The following is a 16,865-nucleotide window of genomic DNA, read 5'->3' as shown; positions in this document are numbered from 1 at the left end:
CCACCTCCCCTCCTGCTCACCCCGGGTAAAAGCATGTCCAGAATTTACCATGGAAATGAGCATTTGCAAGGCCCTCTTCTCTCTCTCCACTCACGGCAATAAAGTTTTTCCTTCAGGAAAATACTAGGCCTGAGACAACACTGCAGTGAAAACTAGCATTAATATTCACACTACGATATTTTCTTGAATTGAATTAAATTCTTTTCCTATTATATTTTTTATGTGACTGCCTGGAGTACCTAAACTACCAGGCGTGACCCCTGTCCCATCTACATAGCCTTTACTAAGAAACCATCTTCTTAGCTTATCAATTCAATTCTGGAACAATTAAATAGGCTATCCCAGCCTTTCCCAACAGGTGGGCTTCATGCTGCCTTGGCTTTCCCCAAACACAAATCTGATCAAGCCACTTCCTTGCTTCACATCCTTCATAGGTTCCCTGTGCCCCCAGAAGAAAGTCCAAACAGCTCTGTATGACCCAGCTGCTGCTTCTCTCTGAAATGTTACCTGACGCCAGGTTCTCCTCTCCTCCACACCAAACAACCCGATTCCTCTCAAAGCCACCGACCCACCATGCTCTCTCCAGCTTCGGGGCCTCTGTGACCTGGGTCACACCTATCCCTTCCCTTCCACCATCTAACTCCTACTCATCCTTTGGGTGCGGCTCACACATCACTGCCTCAGTGAGGCAGTCCTTAACTCCAAACTCAATGAACACGGTCACACACCCCCTTACAGCCTGTTCCCCCACTGGCCACCTCTGAAACCAATTAATAATCATGCATTTAGTGACTATCTCCCCCACTAGACGAAAAGCTCCCTGAAATCAAAACCATCTCTGTGCCCAGGACAATGCCTCACACAGAGTCACACTGAACACATACTGTTCAGTTGATTGAGTGATTTCTGATCTGAAGTAGTGAGTCTAAAAGTAGACTAAATAATAAATATGCCAAGATTTATGCACTACTTCTCTTTCTGTATTATGTAGCTGCTGTGATTAATAAAATATAAATTCAATGAAAAGCTTTGCTGAATTCATGGTTGCTTCTTGCTATCTAGTCTCTTAACCAACAACACCAGAAACTCACCCACTGCATTACTACCACGTGGGAAATCTACACACACACACCCAAAATGATGTTACAAGCAATCCTCATACTCATATACCATTTAATAGAACACTTTAAAGAGAACCCATAACTGTGCCTATTGTTAATAAGGAAAAACTGTTTCCCAGCTTATGCCAATAAAATAAATCCTTTAGTGCAGGACAGCACAAACAGGTTGTATATATTGAGCTGGAAATCCTTTTAGCTACTAAGCTCTTTTCTACCATTTTAAGAATCCCGGAAAGTTTCAAGTTCTAATATACACAATGAGAAGCAGAGTTAGTAACAGTTAATACACAAGTCCCTTCAAAGGTGTTGTAAGTAAAAGCTCAGTGATTTAACTTTGTTCAAAATTTACCTGGAAAAACTGTTCATAATATTTTTTGCTGTGATGCCCAATGTTTTTCTTGATGAGAGGTCTAGAGGTTTGAGCTTCATAATTCACAACAGACAAAATAAATGAATCACACAATCACCCTTCAATCAAATGTGCAACTACTTTCAAAAATGTCATTTTTTTCTCATTCATTCAATATATATTTACTGAGCCCCTACTAATATATTAGAGACACAGTGCTAGGCGTAAAAGTGCCTTCAACAAGTTTACCAACACAGTTACCAAACAGCAGCCGGTACTTTATTAGAGTCCCCAGAAGGAGCCTTGGGAAGGGACAAGGCAGAATGCCTAAAGGCAAATCTCAGAAATGTTATCAAGGGAACAGTCCTCCAATGTAGATCGTCTTCACTATCAGAAATGCAGTGTGATAGCCCCTAACCCACACAGACCCCAAATCCACAAGCTTGGTGAAGAAGTCAGATGCAGTTTTTTTAAACAAAAAGTCACGTTCTATCTCTAACTTTCACGTGTTCGATATTAAGTACATACAAACTGCAATTAGTGTCATGTTAAACTATTGTTTTTAAGACACCAATAGCTTAAAGGGCTGACTTAAGTGTAGAAGTTTTGTAAGTTTATACAAATATTGACAGTAAGATAAAATATGAAATAGGTCAAACTGTTGACATTAATAAATACATTCAAAATGACTTTAACAAGGCTGTCAAAAAATTAGCACATAATAATATACTATAAACTTGAATTTTGCTTTTTAAATATTGATACAATAAGTTACTGTAAAAAAAAAAGAAAACACTTTGGAAAACAATGAATCTCCCAAGCTAGACATAACAATTTTAAAATAAACCTCTTTCCATTTTCAATTGCACTTGAGCCTTTTAATGCTTTATACTCAGTGCCTTCCTATAACACTACACTCACAGTGCCTTGTCATAATACAACCCGGGACAAATAAAAACTGTTTCCCACCTTATACTAATAAAATGGGAATAAACTGAATAGACACAGCCTCAGATTCTCTGAAAGTAGGTAGCATATAAATTATGCATTAATGAAAGAACAGGACAGTCCAACTGTGTACTTCCATTTCACAAAATTTTGTCACAAAAGAACTTGAAAAATTAATATTTAGTAATACTTACTTGGCACTCAATGCTATATATGTTAGCTACTACTCTGCTAAGATTAAATTAGATGGCATGTGTAAAATGTCCAGCTCTATTGCTGTTATTTCCATTGAAAAAGTGAGAAAACTGAGGCTTACAGAAGTTGAATGGTCTACAATCCCACACCTGGTCAAGGTGACAGAGGGAGAAATCAAAGCAGGTCTTTCCATTAAACTGAGTGTTTGTAACTTGGCCTTCTTGAACCCTCTGGAACGGTATTTATAATTGTTTGTGCTTTCTAGGGAGAGGGGCCAGAGAGTTTTCATTAGATCCTCAAAGAGGCCCACAACAAAACAAAAGGCTAAGACCCACTGCACCACACCCTCACCAGGGTAAGAACTAGAAAATGCACACTGGACTTCAATCCCTTTCACCAAGACTATCACATTTCTCTACTCCTAAGGGAGGAAAAAAAACTACCATAGTTTCAGTTTCGCTTTAAAATTTTCAGAGCAAATCAAGATTTCACTCCTGGACAATTTCCAGCATCCTTTGCCCCAAGTTAAGTTACACAACAAATTGCAATACTGTGTCAGTTTACATCCAATTCAGAGATTTCACAAATAGTGACCAATGTTATTTAGTCATTCCAGTTTCCAAACGCTTGTTTCAATCAACCAATTCTCACTGCATTGCCTGTGAAATAAGCTATCATTATATCCACTGCCAAGAAAGTAAAACACTGTCACCCTGAGGCCAGGCAATAAGTCAACTACAGAATTGGGATCAGACCTGAGAAGTTCCTGACTGTCCCCGAAGACCGTATCTCTTACAGCAGAGCACCCTCCTATAGCTAAAACAGGCAACTGACTCTACCATCTTCTCTACCAGTAACAATAATAAATTAGAATCTAATGGTAAATCATTAAGTTAGGGTATACCCCTAGTCTTCCCAGTGACAGTGTGCTCATCACTGAAAGTTGAAGCAAAAGTCACAGCACAAACATCTGGCACATGCCTGGCATCTTCAAAGAGAGATGTAACCAGCAAGGAATGCTGGTGTAGGAAAAGGTTTGGTCATCTCTCCCAGGACATAACTCGGTGAGTGGTTAAACGTTCAGAGAACTCCCGACATCCTGACAGTAGGATCAATCTGGAACTTCAGATCCATCCAAAATTCTTGATCCAAAACAGGAGTCAGGATCCTGCAATGGGGGAGGGGGCATTCAGGAATGGGTCATGGTTACTGCCAGAGGCTTGGCCAATGACCGCTAAGGCTTGTTCCATCTTTGCCAGGCTAGGACTGGCCTCCTCTCATCTTGTGCCAGATCCAGCCTTTGCTTCTAGGCTGGGGACCCGGGGGGCCGCCACTTGCTTCTAAGGGACAAAGGCAATTATTGACTAAAGCTAACCCCATCAGATCAGGGAAATACCACTCTGGCACTGAGGAATTAATTTCACAACGAGGCTATGTGAGGGTGATGTTTTATTTATGGCCCTGCCTGATCAAGACGAGTTCCCCACAAGAAACGTCCAAAGCAAACAATTTTAAAGACACGAAGAACCTTATGCTTCCTTAACTGTTCTCCAAAAGCAGGAAAAAAAATGCCAAAGACAACAGCCGGGAGGACACCAAAGTCATATGCTCAGTGTGTCAGGAAGCCACCCACAAGTTCTAAGAAGGACACATCCCCTGAACAAGATGGGACATTTCCTATTCGCTTTGGTGACAAGCGTTCATCTAGACACCCTGGAAACAAGTCCGAACGGGAGCTGCAGGCGCGCATGCCTCCGCCGCCGGCCGAGCACGGGGAGTCCTCCTCTCCCGGGACAGATGCTACCATGACACCCCAGAAACACCCGCCGGAGACCCCAGGAGGCTGGCAACACTGAAACCCCGCCATGAAACTCCGCGGCTAGCGATCCCACTCGCCTCTCCATCCCCAACATACAGTCCCCCTTGTCCCAAGCGATTCGGTGGGAAACAACTCCCACTTTGGAAATCAGATCTTAGCTGTGAGAATATGCCAGGCGTCCAGATCGCATCCATTCACAGACCGATCAAAGCAAGATACAGACACTAAGGAGTCTGCTACTTTGACATTTTAACAGCAGACCATTAGGCAGCGCATGTAGGCACACACGGGGGCGACAGCCACAGGGAAGTCAATGACCCACAGGGAGGCTCCTGTCATTACCAGGGGCTCGGGGCAGAGCGCATGGGGTCCCTCCCGCTCTCCAGGACAAGGCGCGCCCCGGCCCACAGCCCGCGCGCTAAGTGGGGAGCTAGGGTCGCCCGGGACCTGGAGGGGGCGAGCCAGGGGAAGGCGGGGCCCACCTCCTCGTCCTGCTCTTCCTGGGACGCGCTGCTGCCCCCAGGCGCGGGCGGCGCAGCTCCTTCGGGGGGCGGCGGCGGCGCAGGGACTCCACGCTCGAGCAGCACGCGCGCCGGAGCCCACGCGGCGGGCAGACGGACGCCCAGGGCGCCGCCCGGCGGCGGCTGCGGCTGCTGCCCGCGGGAGAAGCCGACGGGCTCCCCTTCCTCCGACAGAGTTTCTGAGCCCGAGGAGGACTCGGCCAAGGAAGCACCCGGCGAGGACGCGGCGACCGGCGCAGAGGCGGGAGTCCGGGCGCCGTGGCCGCTGCAGCCACCGGGCACCGGCTCCGGCGCCTCCGAAACTTTCTCCCCCATTTCCCTCTCGGGCCAAAGTGCTGCCCGAGGGGCGGCGGGGGCGCGGCGCGCACTCCGCGCCTCCGGGGGAAGCCGCGGGCTGCTGGGCGCCGGCTCACTCGCACTGCCGCTCCCGGGCTGCAGGGAGCCCCGCCGGCGACTACATGGCCGCGACGGGGCCGCAGGAGCCCGCCGCCAAGTTAGCAGCCACCTGGGCCCGGCGGTCGACGGGGACTCCCGAGCGCGGGGACATGCCCGCTCGGGTCCGCGCTCCGCGCTCCACGGTGCTCCCGCGCTGCGCCGGAGCCGCCGGGACTGCGGCTTCTCCGGCGAAACCTGCCTCCGGGACGGGGCGGAGGAGACGGGCAGCCCGGGGAGCCAATGGCTGGGCCGGCGCGCCGGTGGGCGGAGGCTGTGGCGCCCCCGGCCGCGCGGGCGTCAGGTAGGGGAGGCGGGGCTGAGGCGCGGGCCCTTGTGTCCCGCAGGAACGCCGGGCACGCGGGACAGGGACGCGGCGCGGGTACCTGCAGGGTGGGACGGGAGCCGGGAACCGGAGCCAAGCGCCGGGACTCCAAACTTAGCGGGGGAGTGGCTGGCCGTCCTTGGGACGCCTGAGGGAACCGGCAAGGGGGTGATGAGACCTTGGAGAAGAACTGGACTTTGTCTCCGAAAAGTGGAATCAAGAAAACTAACCAGAAGGACGGCTTTATAGGGAAGAAAAGGAAACACGCACAGTCACGCGCGCACACACGCACCCACCAGCGTGCTGGAGGTTAAAGGGAGAAACTCCGTGGTATAGTGAGTGGATCCAAAGGGAGCTGATCGCCAGTCCCGGATTTCCGTTTATCCTCCTTGGGCCTCAGTTTCCTCAATTGTATTAATAAATGGAGACATTAATACCGGTCTTGTCTGGCTGTGACCAGGATTAGAGCAAATATATATACGACTTAGGCGGAGTGCTTGGCTTGGACACTTGAAAAGTTCTCAACAGACCATTTTCTACCTTTATTTCTGTTTTAAACTAAAAAGTTAAGTCAAAGACTTGAACCTTTTGAAAAGGAGGAAGATAAATTATGGCCCTGTATTTAATTAGGAGCAAGCAGAATAAGAAGGGGCTCTGTGGCCCTAACTGTGTACATCAGCTAAGCTGAAGGTGGAAAGAGTGCACATTTCCAGTTTACTTTCTCCTAACCCTGGATTGTAAATGAGCAAGATGCAGGATGGGGTGCTTCATTTTCCTTAGTTCCTCTAAGAACTAGAAGAAAGAACTTTCACCAAAGGCATCGATAGAATCTCCTTAAGGTCCTCCCTGGGACTGGAAGATGCAGCCTTTGGGATAACTTGAATTTCCTTGGAAGCCAGCACTCAGCTCAGCGATGGGAAATAAATGATTTCTCACTTGCCTTCAGCTCTATTCCCATTCTGAGCTCCGCCACTGTAACCTGAGATATAAATTCAACCAGCTTCAATTCCGCAGACGTAGATTGAGATGTGTGCCAGGGGCTGGCAGGGGATACAAAGATGAATAAGGCAGGTCCCCTGTCCTTGAGGAGCTTATGGTCAAGCGAGAGATTGATGCTGCATAATATAGCTCCATTATCCATTTGTAAAAGCCATGGTAAATGTTACAAAGAACAGTGTGCCATGGGAGAGGAGGAAAGAGTTACAGAAAAATAGTAGCATGTCCTCAAGCTCAGGGGTGCTCAGGAATCTTAGATTTCTCTTTGTCATTACAGTTTTGCCAAAGGTCCTTAAGAACTGAAGGGCTCAAGTTGAAGGCCCCTTCAGCTAATGAGCCCTTTCATTCTATCATGGTATTTACAAGTGATACATCATACAAAGCGCTTCATCATATTGGACAGCAAGCATTGTCCTGATCGGTTTCCTCCCCCCAAGATGAAGGGGAAGGAAACATGATGTGACCCTCTTGCCATAGAGGGCTGTACTGCAAAACGGCCTCCGGCTGTCAGGCTTGCATTGTGACACTTCAGAATTATCCACAGGGATGTGAAGACCTGCTGAGGAAAAAGGACGAGTCTAGTGACTTAGCTAAGTTGTGAGAGCAAGACTGAAGAGAGAGCACAGTGGGGCGGTCTGAATCCAACCCTGGGCTTCACAATTACTTTCCTATTCATGAGTATTGGTCTTTATCTGAGCCCCTATGTGGTTGATTCACCACAGACGAACTGAAATGACCACTTCAGCCATTCACATAAAAGAAGAGGAGAGGTTGCTTTTCATTATATCAGGAAAGAAGAAGAAGAAAAGGCATGATCTGAATAACCGTAAGAATGACAATAGGAATTATTGCTTGAGCCCTCTGCATCTTCTGTGGATGGTCCCATTTAATGCTGGCAACAACCTTATGAGATAGATTCTATTAGTCCCACTTTATTGATTAAGAGATTGAGGATCTGCAAAGTCAAATAACTTGTCCAAGTTCACACAGCACGTGAGTGGTGGAGCTGTGATTTGAACCCAGCAATGTGGTTCCAAGGCACTCTGGGAGCATTCCAGTATAATGCCACTCAGAACAGACAACTTTTTCAAGTATGTATGTATATATTAGATGATAAATATCCATAGGGCAGGAAGTTCCTTGTCTTGATTAAATATGTAAAATACTTGAGAATATACTTGAGGAACAGACTTTTTTCTGCACAATCATTTATAAATCACTTACTATGTACTAGGTAAAGTTTCAAGCACTTTACAATGTTAATTTACTTAATCCTCATATCAACCTATTGAGATAGCTCCTACTATTCTTCTCATATCACAATTATGAAATGTGTGAAAACTAGGGCACAGGGCAGGAATTTGCCCCAAATCACACAGCTAGCAAATGATGGAGCCAGGATTCAAACTCGAACATTGAGCCCCAGCATTTGTGCTCTTAACCCCTGTAGATCAAAGTCAAATACTAGATCAGTATTTCTTGAACTTTTAAAACCTTAACCCCAAATAAGAAATCTATTTCACATTGCATCTCGTGACACATATGCATACATACAAATACAAATAAAATTTCATTCACCAATACCCTTCCTGTAAGCAAAGCAGTCTGAAATCTTTATTATATTTTATTGAAAATAAAGATGGTACTTGTGATCCACTAAATGGATTTCACACTCAACTTTGAAACCTGCATTTTCAGAGCATAGCTGATCCTCTCCACATCTGCCTGTGAAGGAAATGTGACTGTAGTTCCGGCTGAGTTTTCAGACCAGAACTGGGCAAACTCAAAGGATGACTCTATAAATAAAAGAAGATCAGCAGTTCAGGATAGTTCCCCCAAAGTGTCCCAATTAGACCCATGGACAGATCCTGGGGTATGACCAAACCACTGAACCAAAATCAGTTTTGATTTATCTAAATCTCTCAGTTCAGCTGTCCTATCTTAATAATTAAATCATAAACATTTTCCTTGATGTCCAGAAAAGTGTCCCCTCCAGGAGGACTTCTCATAAACGTGGGACCAGAGATGGGTGTGAAAGCACAGCTTTTTTTCCTGCAGTGTCTCTATAGGCAGGAGCCAGACAAATTAAAAATAACATAGTCATAACTCCTAAAAAGCCAATAGTATAGTGTCACATGATAGAACCAAACTAGCCTACAGACTAGGAGGGACAAGGTCAGCCTACTCCAAGGTAATCAGTTTCCATACGTTCTGTTGAACATGCTCCCCAGGTGTTTGGTTCAGGGACAAGCACTCCTGGGCACCCAGTACGTCTTCATTGTGTTTTGTGATTGAACACTTGCTCAGGTTTCTATGTTGTTCTCAGAAATGATGGGAGACATCGCCTCTGGGAGTCTCTGTAGTCTCTGCCATGTGGGCGAGACCAGTTCTGAATGAATGTCAAGCTCTGTCTCTGAGAGATGGAGGTTGTTCCAGCACAAGACATCACACCCTTAGTCTATTCACAGTGTCATGACCTTTCTTCCCAAGCAGTAAGTTCAGGATACAATAAAACTGAAATCAATTGTCCTTTCTTATACATGAAATTAGAGCATCATAATCTCTGAATAATTTTTGCAAAATCACAGGAAAATGTTTCTGACTATTTAATGCACTTAAAAATCTTAAATATCAGATTATCTTTGAATTATGAATATGATATTGTCCAACTTTGATAAGTTACTTTTAGTATCGTTATTAATGATGCTCCCCCTGACTAATGAAGTATAATTTTTAGACAGAATTTTTAGACAGAAATCCATCAAACAGAGGCTGTTGAGGTAGCCTACTTTGGGGTGCCTGATTTATACCTGAGGGCGTAGCATGATACAAACCATGGCAGTTTCTGACCAGCCAGACAGGAGGAAAAACCCTTGTAGCCTCTCAAGCTTTTGTTTGTATCTGAGGCTCTAGGAAAGGAAAGGTTCTAGTAGAAGGTTCTAGAAGATAAGTAACAGAATTTTTTTTTCTTTGAGACAGACTCTTACTCTGTCACCCAGCTAGAGTGCTATGGCATCATCATAACTCACCGCAACCTCTCATTCCTGGACTCAAGTGATCCTCCTGCCTCAGCCTCTCAAGTAGCTGGGAATGTGGGCATGCACCATAACACCCGGCTAATTTTTCTGTTTTTTGTAGAGACGGGGTCTCACTCTTGCTTGGGCTGGTCTCAAACCCCTGGCCTCAAGTGATCCTCCTGCCTCAGCCTCCCAGAGTGCTAGGATTACAGGAATGAGCCACCACACTTAGCTCAGAATTTTTAAATGATGGTCAAAAAGGACAGGGAGAAAGGGTAATAATGTGAATTGCAGCTGTTGGATTCTCTGGCCTAGCTGTTGAGAAGGATGTGAAACTAAGCTATGTTAGCAAATTAAAACAAGCCTGTGATAGCCCAAACAGGAGTATGCTGCTGATGTGATCTCTTAGATCAATGTTTCTGACCGTGTTGTATGTGGAACACTTGATCAGACCACTGGGGAAGCAGGGGATGATGGTTCCCTGGTCCCACTCAAGGGACTGGGAATCTGTATTTTTTAAGAATCACCCCAAGCAAATATAAAGTATCCTAAAGCTTGAGGTTTACTGAAGATAATCCTAATTTGGAGATCAAAGAGCCATTTTGTGGGTGCTCATGCATGGCTCTGTAGAAGGTAGTTAGAATGATCTGGACGGTCTCTTTGGACCTCTTTGTTCTTATTCTGCTGGAGACCAACCACCTTGAGGAAACAAAGGCAGCCCAGCAGCTGGACAGGAATATGCAGCTATTCTAAAAGCAGTTGGAAAAACTGAGCTAATACACAAAAGGAACTGAGGATAATGTTCCCTCGAGGATTCTGTTTAAACAATATTCAAAATGGTGACCTATTTCCCACAGAAGACTCCAGTCTTTTGCATTTGTCTTTCCAAGAGGGATATTCACATCTGGGAATTTTCTGTTATGCTTTCAGCATGAAATGCTCCTTTATCACTTTTCATTTTTTCCAAAAGATTTATTCAGTACTTTTTGCCTATTGAGGAAATAGAAGACAAAGAAACCCATTTACTCGTTTTTATTCATTAAAAAGTTTTTCTTTCAAAGTCAAATGATTCTGTTTTCCATTTTCAATTCTTTGAGCAATCTCCCTGACTCTGTCTACACTACATGGCAAGTAGTTCCATCCACCATTAACTTCAACTAATTAGAAAATAAAATGATACTGAATAGTAACCTAGCAGATAGCGATTTTTTCCAAAGTCCTGAGCCACTTTGCAACCTTAGGAGTACTTTATAAGAGGAGATAATGTCTCATAGACCCTTTCCTCTAAGAGTGTGATCACACAATAAACCGATGTAGGAGCTTGTGAGAAATGCAGATTCTCAGTCTCTGCCCCAGATCTCTCAATCAGAATCTTAATAAGATTCTCAGGGCTTTCAGAGGCACATTAAAGTTAGAAAAGTACTGCTCTAGGCCACTAGTTCCCAAACTCAGCTGCACACTGGAATCACCCGTGGAACTTTAAACACTATTGACACTTGAGTCCCACCCCCAAGATCTTCTGATCTGATTGGTTTGGGTTGGGGTATGGACACAAGGATTTAACAAGTTCTCGAGGTGGGAAGTGGTTTATTTTAGGACTGAGGCAGGGAAAATATAAGAGCCTGGAATAACTCTTGGTGCCACAAATTAAGGAAATGCTCTAAAAGGATGGGAGCTCGTTGGAAGAAAGCAGGTGCCAGCCTAAAGGAGCTCTCAGTGGCCAAAGCTGGAGCAATTTGAGCAACAAATAAATAATGATAGTGTTGCGTTTTAAGTCATAGAATAGAATGCATACTCATGAACCCAAAGTTGTATAAATAAATAAGGAAATGAATTAAAAAGTAAGTAGAGAAGCGTAGACAGCTCTTCCTCACAACAGAGATCCAATTAATAATTGTATAAAGAAAGGGAAATTGAGAATCACCATTAGGGGAACACCACAGCAATAATTGCTTTGAGTTGATGAGACCCAGAAATGTATGCTAAAATTGTCAGGCAAAAGTTTGAGGAGAAAAGGATTTGCATAGACTCAAAGTACTTCCCCCAAGAAACTTACCAATACTAAGTGAAAGATAGTAAGTTTCCAGTTGAGAACCCTGGCAGACCTCCCTCGACTTAACCATGTAAACATCACTTTTAGTAAGACTTACCAACATCCTGAACCCCTTGATATGGTGCACAGCATCATTTTTTGGTATTCCTGACAAAAATCCATACCCTCACTCCAATCATGAGAAAACATGACAAACCCCAAACAAAGGGCATTGTTCAGAATTACTAATCTGTACTTTTCAAAAGTATCAAGGCCATGAAAGATAAGGCAAGAGTGAGGAACCATTACAGAAACTAAAAAGTAACAGCTAAATACAATGCTGGATCCTAGGTAGGATCCTGGAACAAAAAAAAGTATATTAGTGGAAATATTGGTGAAATTAGAATCAAGTCTGTAGTTTAGTTAATAATATTGTACCAATGTTCATTGCCTGTTCTTGATAATTACTTTATGGTTATAATTATGTAATTAGGGGAAGCAGGGTGAAGGAAATTAGGGAACTCTTTCTACTTTTTTTTTTTTACGAATTTTTTCTAAGCCTAAAATTATCTAAAAATAAATAATTAAAAAGCAAAAGTATCTAGCTGATGCTAATGTAGCCAAGATTGAGAACTACAACTCCTCCCTACCTCCTTTCTCCTTACACAAGGAAAATAATTTCTCCTATCTTCCCCTCATCAAATTGCCAAGCTTGAGGTAAGAACAACACTAAGCCAACATCCACCCAGGAAACTGTCGGTGGTGAGTACCATGGGAACCACACTTGGAGCATAAACATAATGGTAGGTATGTTCGGAATCTGGCTGCTCTATATCTAGCCTGCTCTCCTTTGGTAAGAGCATCCCAATTGATTCTTAAGGATTTAGGTATTTCCTTTTGAGCAGTCTTGACTTTATCAATCCAGGAGTGGACTATTCTTGGACTCTGAATCTTGAAAAGAAAAACACAAGGGCAGCAGTATCTGGACAAGACTGTCAATTAGCTCCCATTAACTAGATCCAGAGCTCCTGTGGTTCCAGTACTTTTCCAAGTCTTAGTCTCCAGCTTTTCCTTGCATTTCCTGAGCTACCAATAAAACTTCCTTCTGATTGAATTGGCTAAAGTCCACCATTGCTTGCCACCAAGGAACCCTACAAAATACAGATAGGCTGACCTAAATCCGCTGGTCACCCAGTCCAGGTGGGAAGAAGACATCTGAATGCATTTCAGAAGCTACTAGTGATATTAAAAGATGTATTTCTGACCTCAATAAGGGTGCTGCTTTCAGCAAATTTTAGCAAGCCATGAACATTTCAGGTTTAAGAAGGGATCTCCCTCTTACTGGAGGTTAAAACACTTAAGAAAAAGAGTGCACTGGCAGAAAGAAGACTATTTCCAATGCTGGCAGAAACACATCCTGGCACCACACTACGTTGGAGTTGTCTGTCTTCTTACTAGGTTATGAGAGTCTTAAGGGCAAAAGAGCATACTGTATCTTACCCAGTATACAGCATCTGGCATACAGCAGTTCCAGAAAAATACTCAATGAATTGATGAGACTATTGCTACCACGTGACTTTGAAGAATCTTTGTTAAAAGTCTACGTTTACAAAAAAAAGTTTACTCAGTCTAAGACGTGTATAGATAGGTTGATCAAAAGAACCCAAAATATTTTAGGAGGAAAAAAATCTGTTTATGTAGTAAGGTAGCCTTGTTCCTGAAGAGTCTCTCATTTTAATAAAAATAATAAATGCATAAAAAGCTTCAGTTTAAACCACTATTACTCTGTCATGCTCACAGTAGTTTCCTCCCAACTATTTGCCTTCCTAAAACAGCCAAAGTAATAAGCACTGCTTGCATGTGATGTGAATAGGTTAGAAGGAACTCTTGAGACTAAAGCTGTAAGAATTTCCCTGCAGGCATCCCAAAGACATCACTTGGTTCCCTAGTCCAGGTGGGAAAAGTCTGTGCCTCTTATTTAAGGAAAGGCCAATTGTTATGTAAACTTTATCGTTATGTAAGAATATTAGGACCCTTTATTACACTTTGTCTTGTTGCAGAACTAGGGAACAAGGGAATTGTGGCAAGGAGGAAGATAAAATGAAATGGTGGGACATTTCAGCACTGTGAAAGTCAATGTTCTCAGTTGCCTACCGTGGAATCTATTCTATCTGGTTTAAGTCGGAAGTTTTTTATGAAATGATATTAGAATGCTTACTGAGTCTTTGGAAGAACTGAAGAAACAGGCTCTGGAGTGAGCTTCCAGAACCTGAGTGCAGAACTGTCAGGGAAGGGAACTGCTGCTCCTCACAGTTCCAGAACCATGTTGCCTTTCCCACCATCTGTGCCTGCAAAATTGATGTCTTGTACTCCACCTGCTTCCTCACATGAATCACTTCGGTATCTGCATCTCTGTATGTGCATCTGATTAGCAGAACCTAAGTCACATGACTGCACCCTGGAGGCAAAGGAAACTGAGAAATGTGGGAGCTTTACATTCTATCTTGGGAAGATAGGATTCACACCACACGGAACCATCATAATACAGGAGTGTCAAAAGATTTGGCTAACGGGGCAAACCAAAATGATTTAGACTTTAAAATGCTCCAGCCCCTAATTAATTGTACCAGTCTGCCCCCTGGCATAATGTTTTCAGCCATCAGGTAGATGTGGGCCTGATCATCCATTTCAGGATAGCTGCTCCAAACGTCAGAGTCACTTTCCCACTAAATATCTTGTAAGGGAAGAGAATTATCATCTACTAAACACATTCTATATGCCAGACACTGTGCTAAATGCTTTATGTGCACTATATATTTAATCTCCTCAATAACCCCAATTCCAGGGTATAATTTCCATTTTATAAATAAAGAAATTAGGGCTGAGAAATTAATTAGTTTTTCTCAAAGTCACACAGTAAGGGGGGGGCTAGGATTTGGTCCAAAGTCTCTTTCCAGTCCATGCTCTTCCTACTGTCTTGGGTTCTTAACCAAGGCATTTATGGAACCACTGACGATGTGGCTTCAGGAGCCCATGTCATGGTGGATGTGCATCTTTCTGGGGAGATTATTTACAGCTTGTGTCAGATGTCAAGGGAAAATATAACCAACCCCCCCAATGGTAATGTACCACTGTACTCCCCAAAATTGTAGTAGATCAGTTTATGATCATAAAACTGTTGTCATTGAGGCAGGGGGGTACACTCCAACTAAAGTTTTTTATTGTGGTGAAAAAAACAACCACATGCCATGAGATCTACCCTCTCAACAAATTTTTAAGTGTGCAGTATGTTATCATTACCTATAAGCACAATGTTTTGCAGCAGCTTTCCAGAACTTCTTCATCTTGTATAACTGAAACTTTACTACATACGTTGAGCAGCAACTCCCCATTTTCCCCTCCCCTTCCAGCCCCTGGCAGCCAACATTTTACTTTTGGCTTCTGTAAGTTTGGCTTCTAAAAATTCAATGAAATTTTTTGATTTTTGATCTTAGCACTTATTGTTTGTGACATCATTTTGCAATATAAGATTCAAATTTAAAACTTGAGCCAGGAGCCCTATCTCTTGGAAGTGGGAGAACGCATGTCTGTGCAGGAACGAGTAAGGGTTAAAACCGATGGGGAAGTTTCCCTCTGGAAGACAAGAAAGGGTTGAGCAAACGAGAAACATATTTTTCATTTAACTACTGAAGGCCTAGCTTCTGTTTGTGACTTTGCACTGACTCCATTTATCAGGGCCTCCATCACCTGTATGATGGGGGTAATATAAAACCTGCCATCATTTCCTCCACCACAATGTTATGAGATTGTTTTGAAAGTACTTTCATTTCCCAAACAGAAGGGCATTATAGCTCTCTCTATATATACCTGTTATTACTTCTTTGGGGGAAAGAATAGCACCTCAGAGAAGACTTGGCTCGCAACTTCTAGGACTAATTTCTGAGTCTCACAGACATCCATATGTGGGATGTTCCTTGTGAAGAAAGACTTGTTTTTTCTTTATTTTTTCATTTTCTAGTGGGTTGTTTCTTCCCCCCTTAGCATGTGTTGTGCTGTTTTTTTTTTTTAATTCCAGTATAAATAAGCCTCTCAAATTGTGTGAGCTAGCTGGAATGTTGCTTTAGATGGTTCATTATTTATGTCTTGCTGCCAACATGCATAATATTTCATAGAACACAAAAGCTTTACTCTAGAAAAAAAGATAAAGATTATTTTAAAACAGAAAGATGCAAAGAAGCCCAGGAAAGTCAGCCTGGCCCACGAGTGGAATTAATAGTATACACCATGAATATAGGCGAACTTCTAAACATAGCATTTTATGAATAGGATCGACCATCTGAGTGTAAAATGTCCCCTTCTTTGCCATCTATTCCCCAAGCAATCAGTCTAAGTGGCATTTTAGGAAGGTAATGAATACCTACCAACACCAGATGTAAACTTAGTTTCAAAGATATGGAATGAACCATAAATAAAAACAGTGAGTGATTTCCACAGCTCTGCCTGTTCACACCAATGGAAGTATGGATTACCAATAGGGAAAGCCAAGAGCTCTTCTTGAATAGGGTAAAATCCATACTATCTTATGAAGTTCAACTGTTGGTGGTGATTGTTCTCATTGTTATTGTTATGTTTTCTTAAGTGGCTTTCAGAAAGAAAAAATGAAAAAAATTCACAATTACGGTGGCATCTAATAGAAGGATCCAAATATGATATTTATTAAGCAGGTGGCAGGGAAGAGAGACAATGGAGAAATTTTGAAAAGAGCTTCCCCTTGGTGTCTTCTTCCGACAATTGCAGTTTTTTAATTTCAAACCATGATCTTACATATTATATTGCTTGGAGAAAGATTTATTGTACTTATTTAATCAGTTGCCTAATGTAGGAACAGGAGCTACCTGCCCATTAAAGTCTGACAACTACACAAAATCTATTATCTGACAAAACTGAACTAATAATCCAGTCCCCTGCATGGCAGTTTTAAACATGTCCTCTGATTTTTTAACACTCCTCCCACTGAGAGGTGGGATTTAGGTCCCCTCTTCTCAAATCTGCGTAGACCTTAAGGATTTGCACTTAACCAATAGGAAGCAGCAGAAGAGTTGCTGCATAA

At 43.1% G+C, this 16,865-nt stretch overlaps 1 protein-coding gene across 2 annotated transcripts in view; it reads right to left on the bottom strand.

Moving 5' to 3' along the window:
* The window catches only part of LOC123648509 (microtubule-associated serine/threonine-protein kinase 4-like), a 287,133-nt gene extending 281,563 nt beyond the window's left edge, over nt 1-5,570 (bottom strand). For both annotated transcript variants that reach the window (XM_045566375.1, XM_045566377.1), the window contains exon 1: nt 4,915-5,570. In XM_045566375.1, coding sequence (XP_045422331.1) covers nt 4,915-5,268 — 354 coding nt within the window. In that variant the 5' untranslated portion in view covers nt 5,269-5,570. The remainder of the gene's footprint in view (nt 1-4,914) is intronic.
* Between the last annotated feature and the right edge of the window lie 11,295 nt (nt 5,571-16,865).

The sequence above is a fragment of the Lemur catta genome, chromosome 12 (genome assembly GCF_020740605.2).
Source record: "Lemur catta isolate mLemCat1 chromosome 12, mLemCat1.pri, whole genome shotgun sequence".
Taxonomy (NCBI): domain Eukaryota; kingdom Metazoa; phylum Chordata; class Mammalia; order Primates; family Lemuridae; genus Lemur; species Lemur catta.
This window is presented reverse-complemented; position numbering and strand designations above follow the sequence as displayed.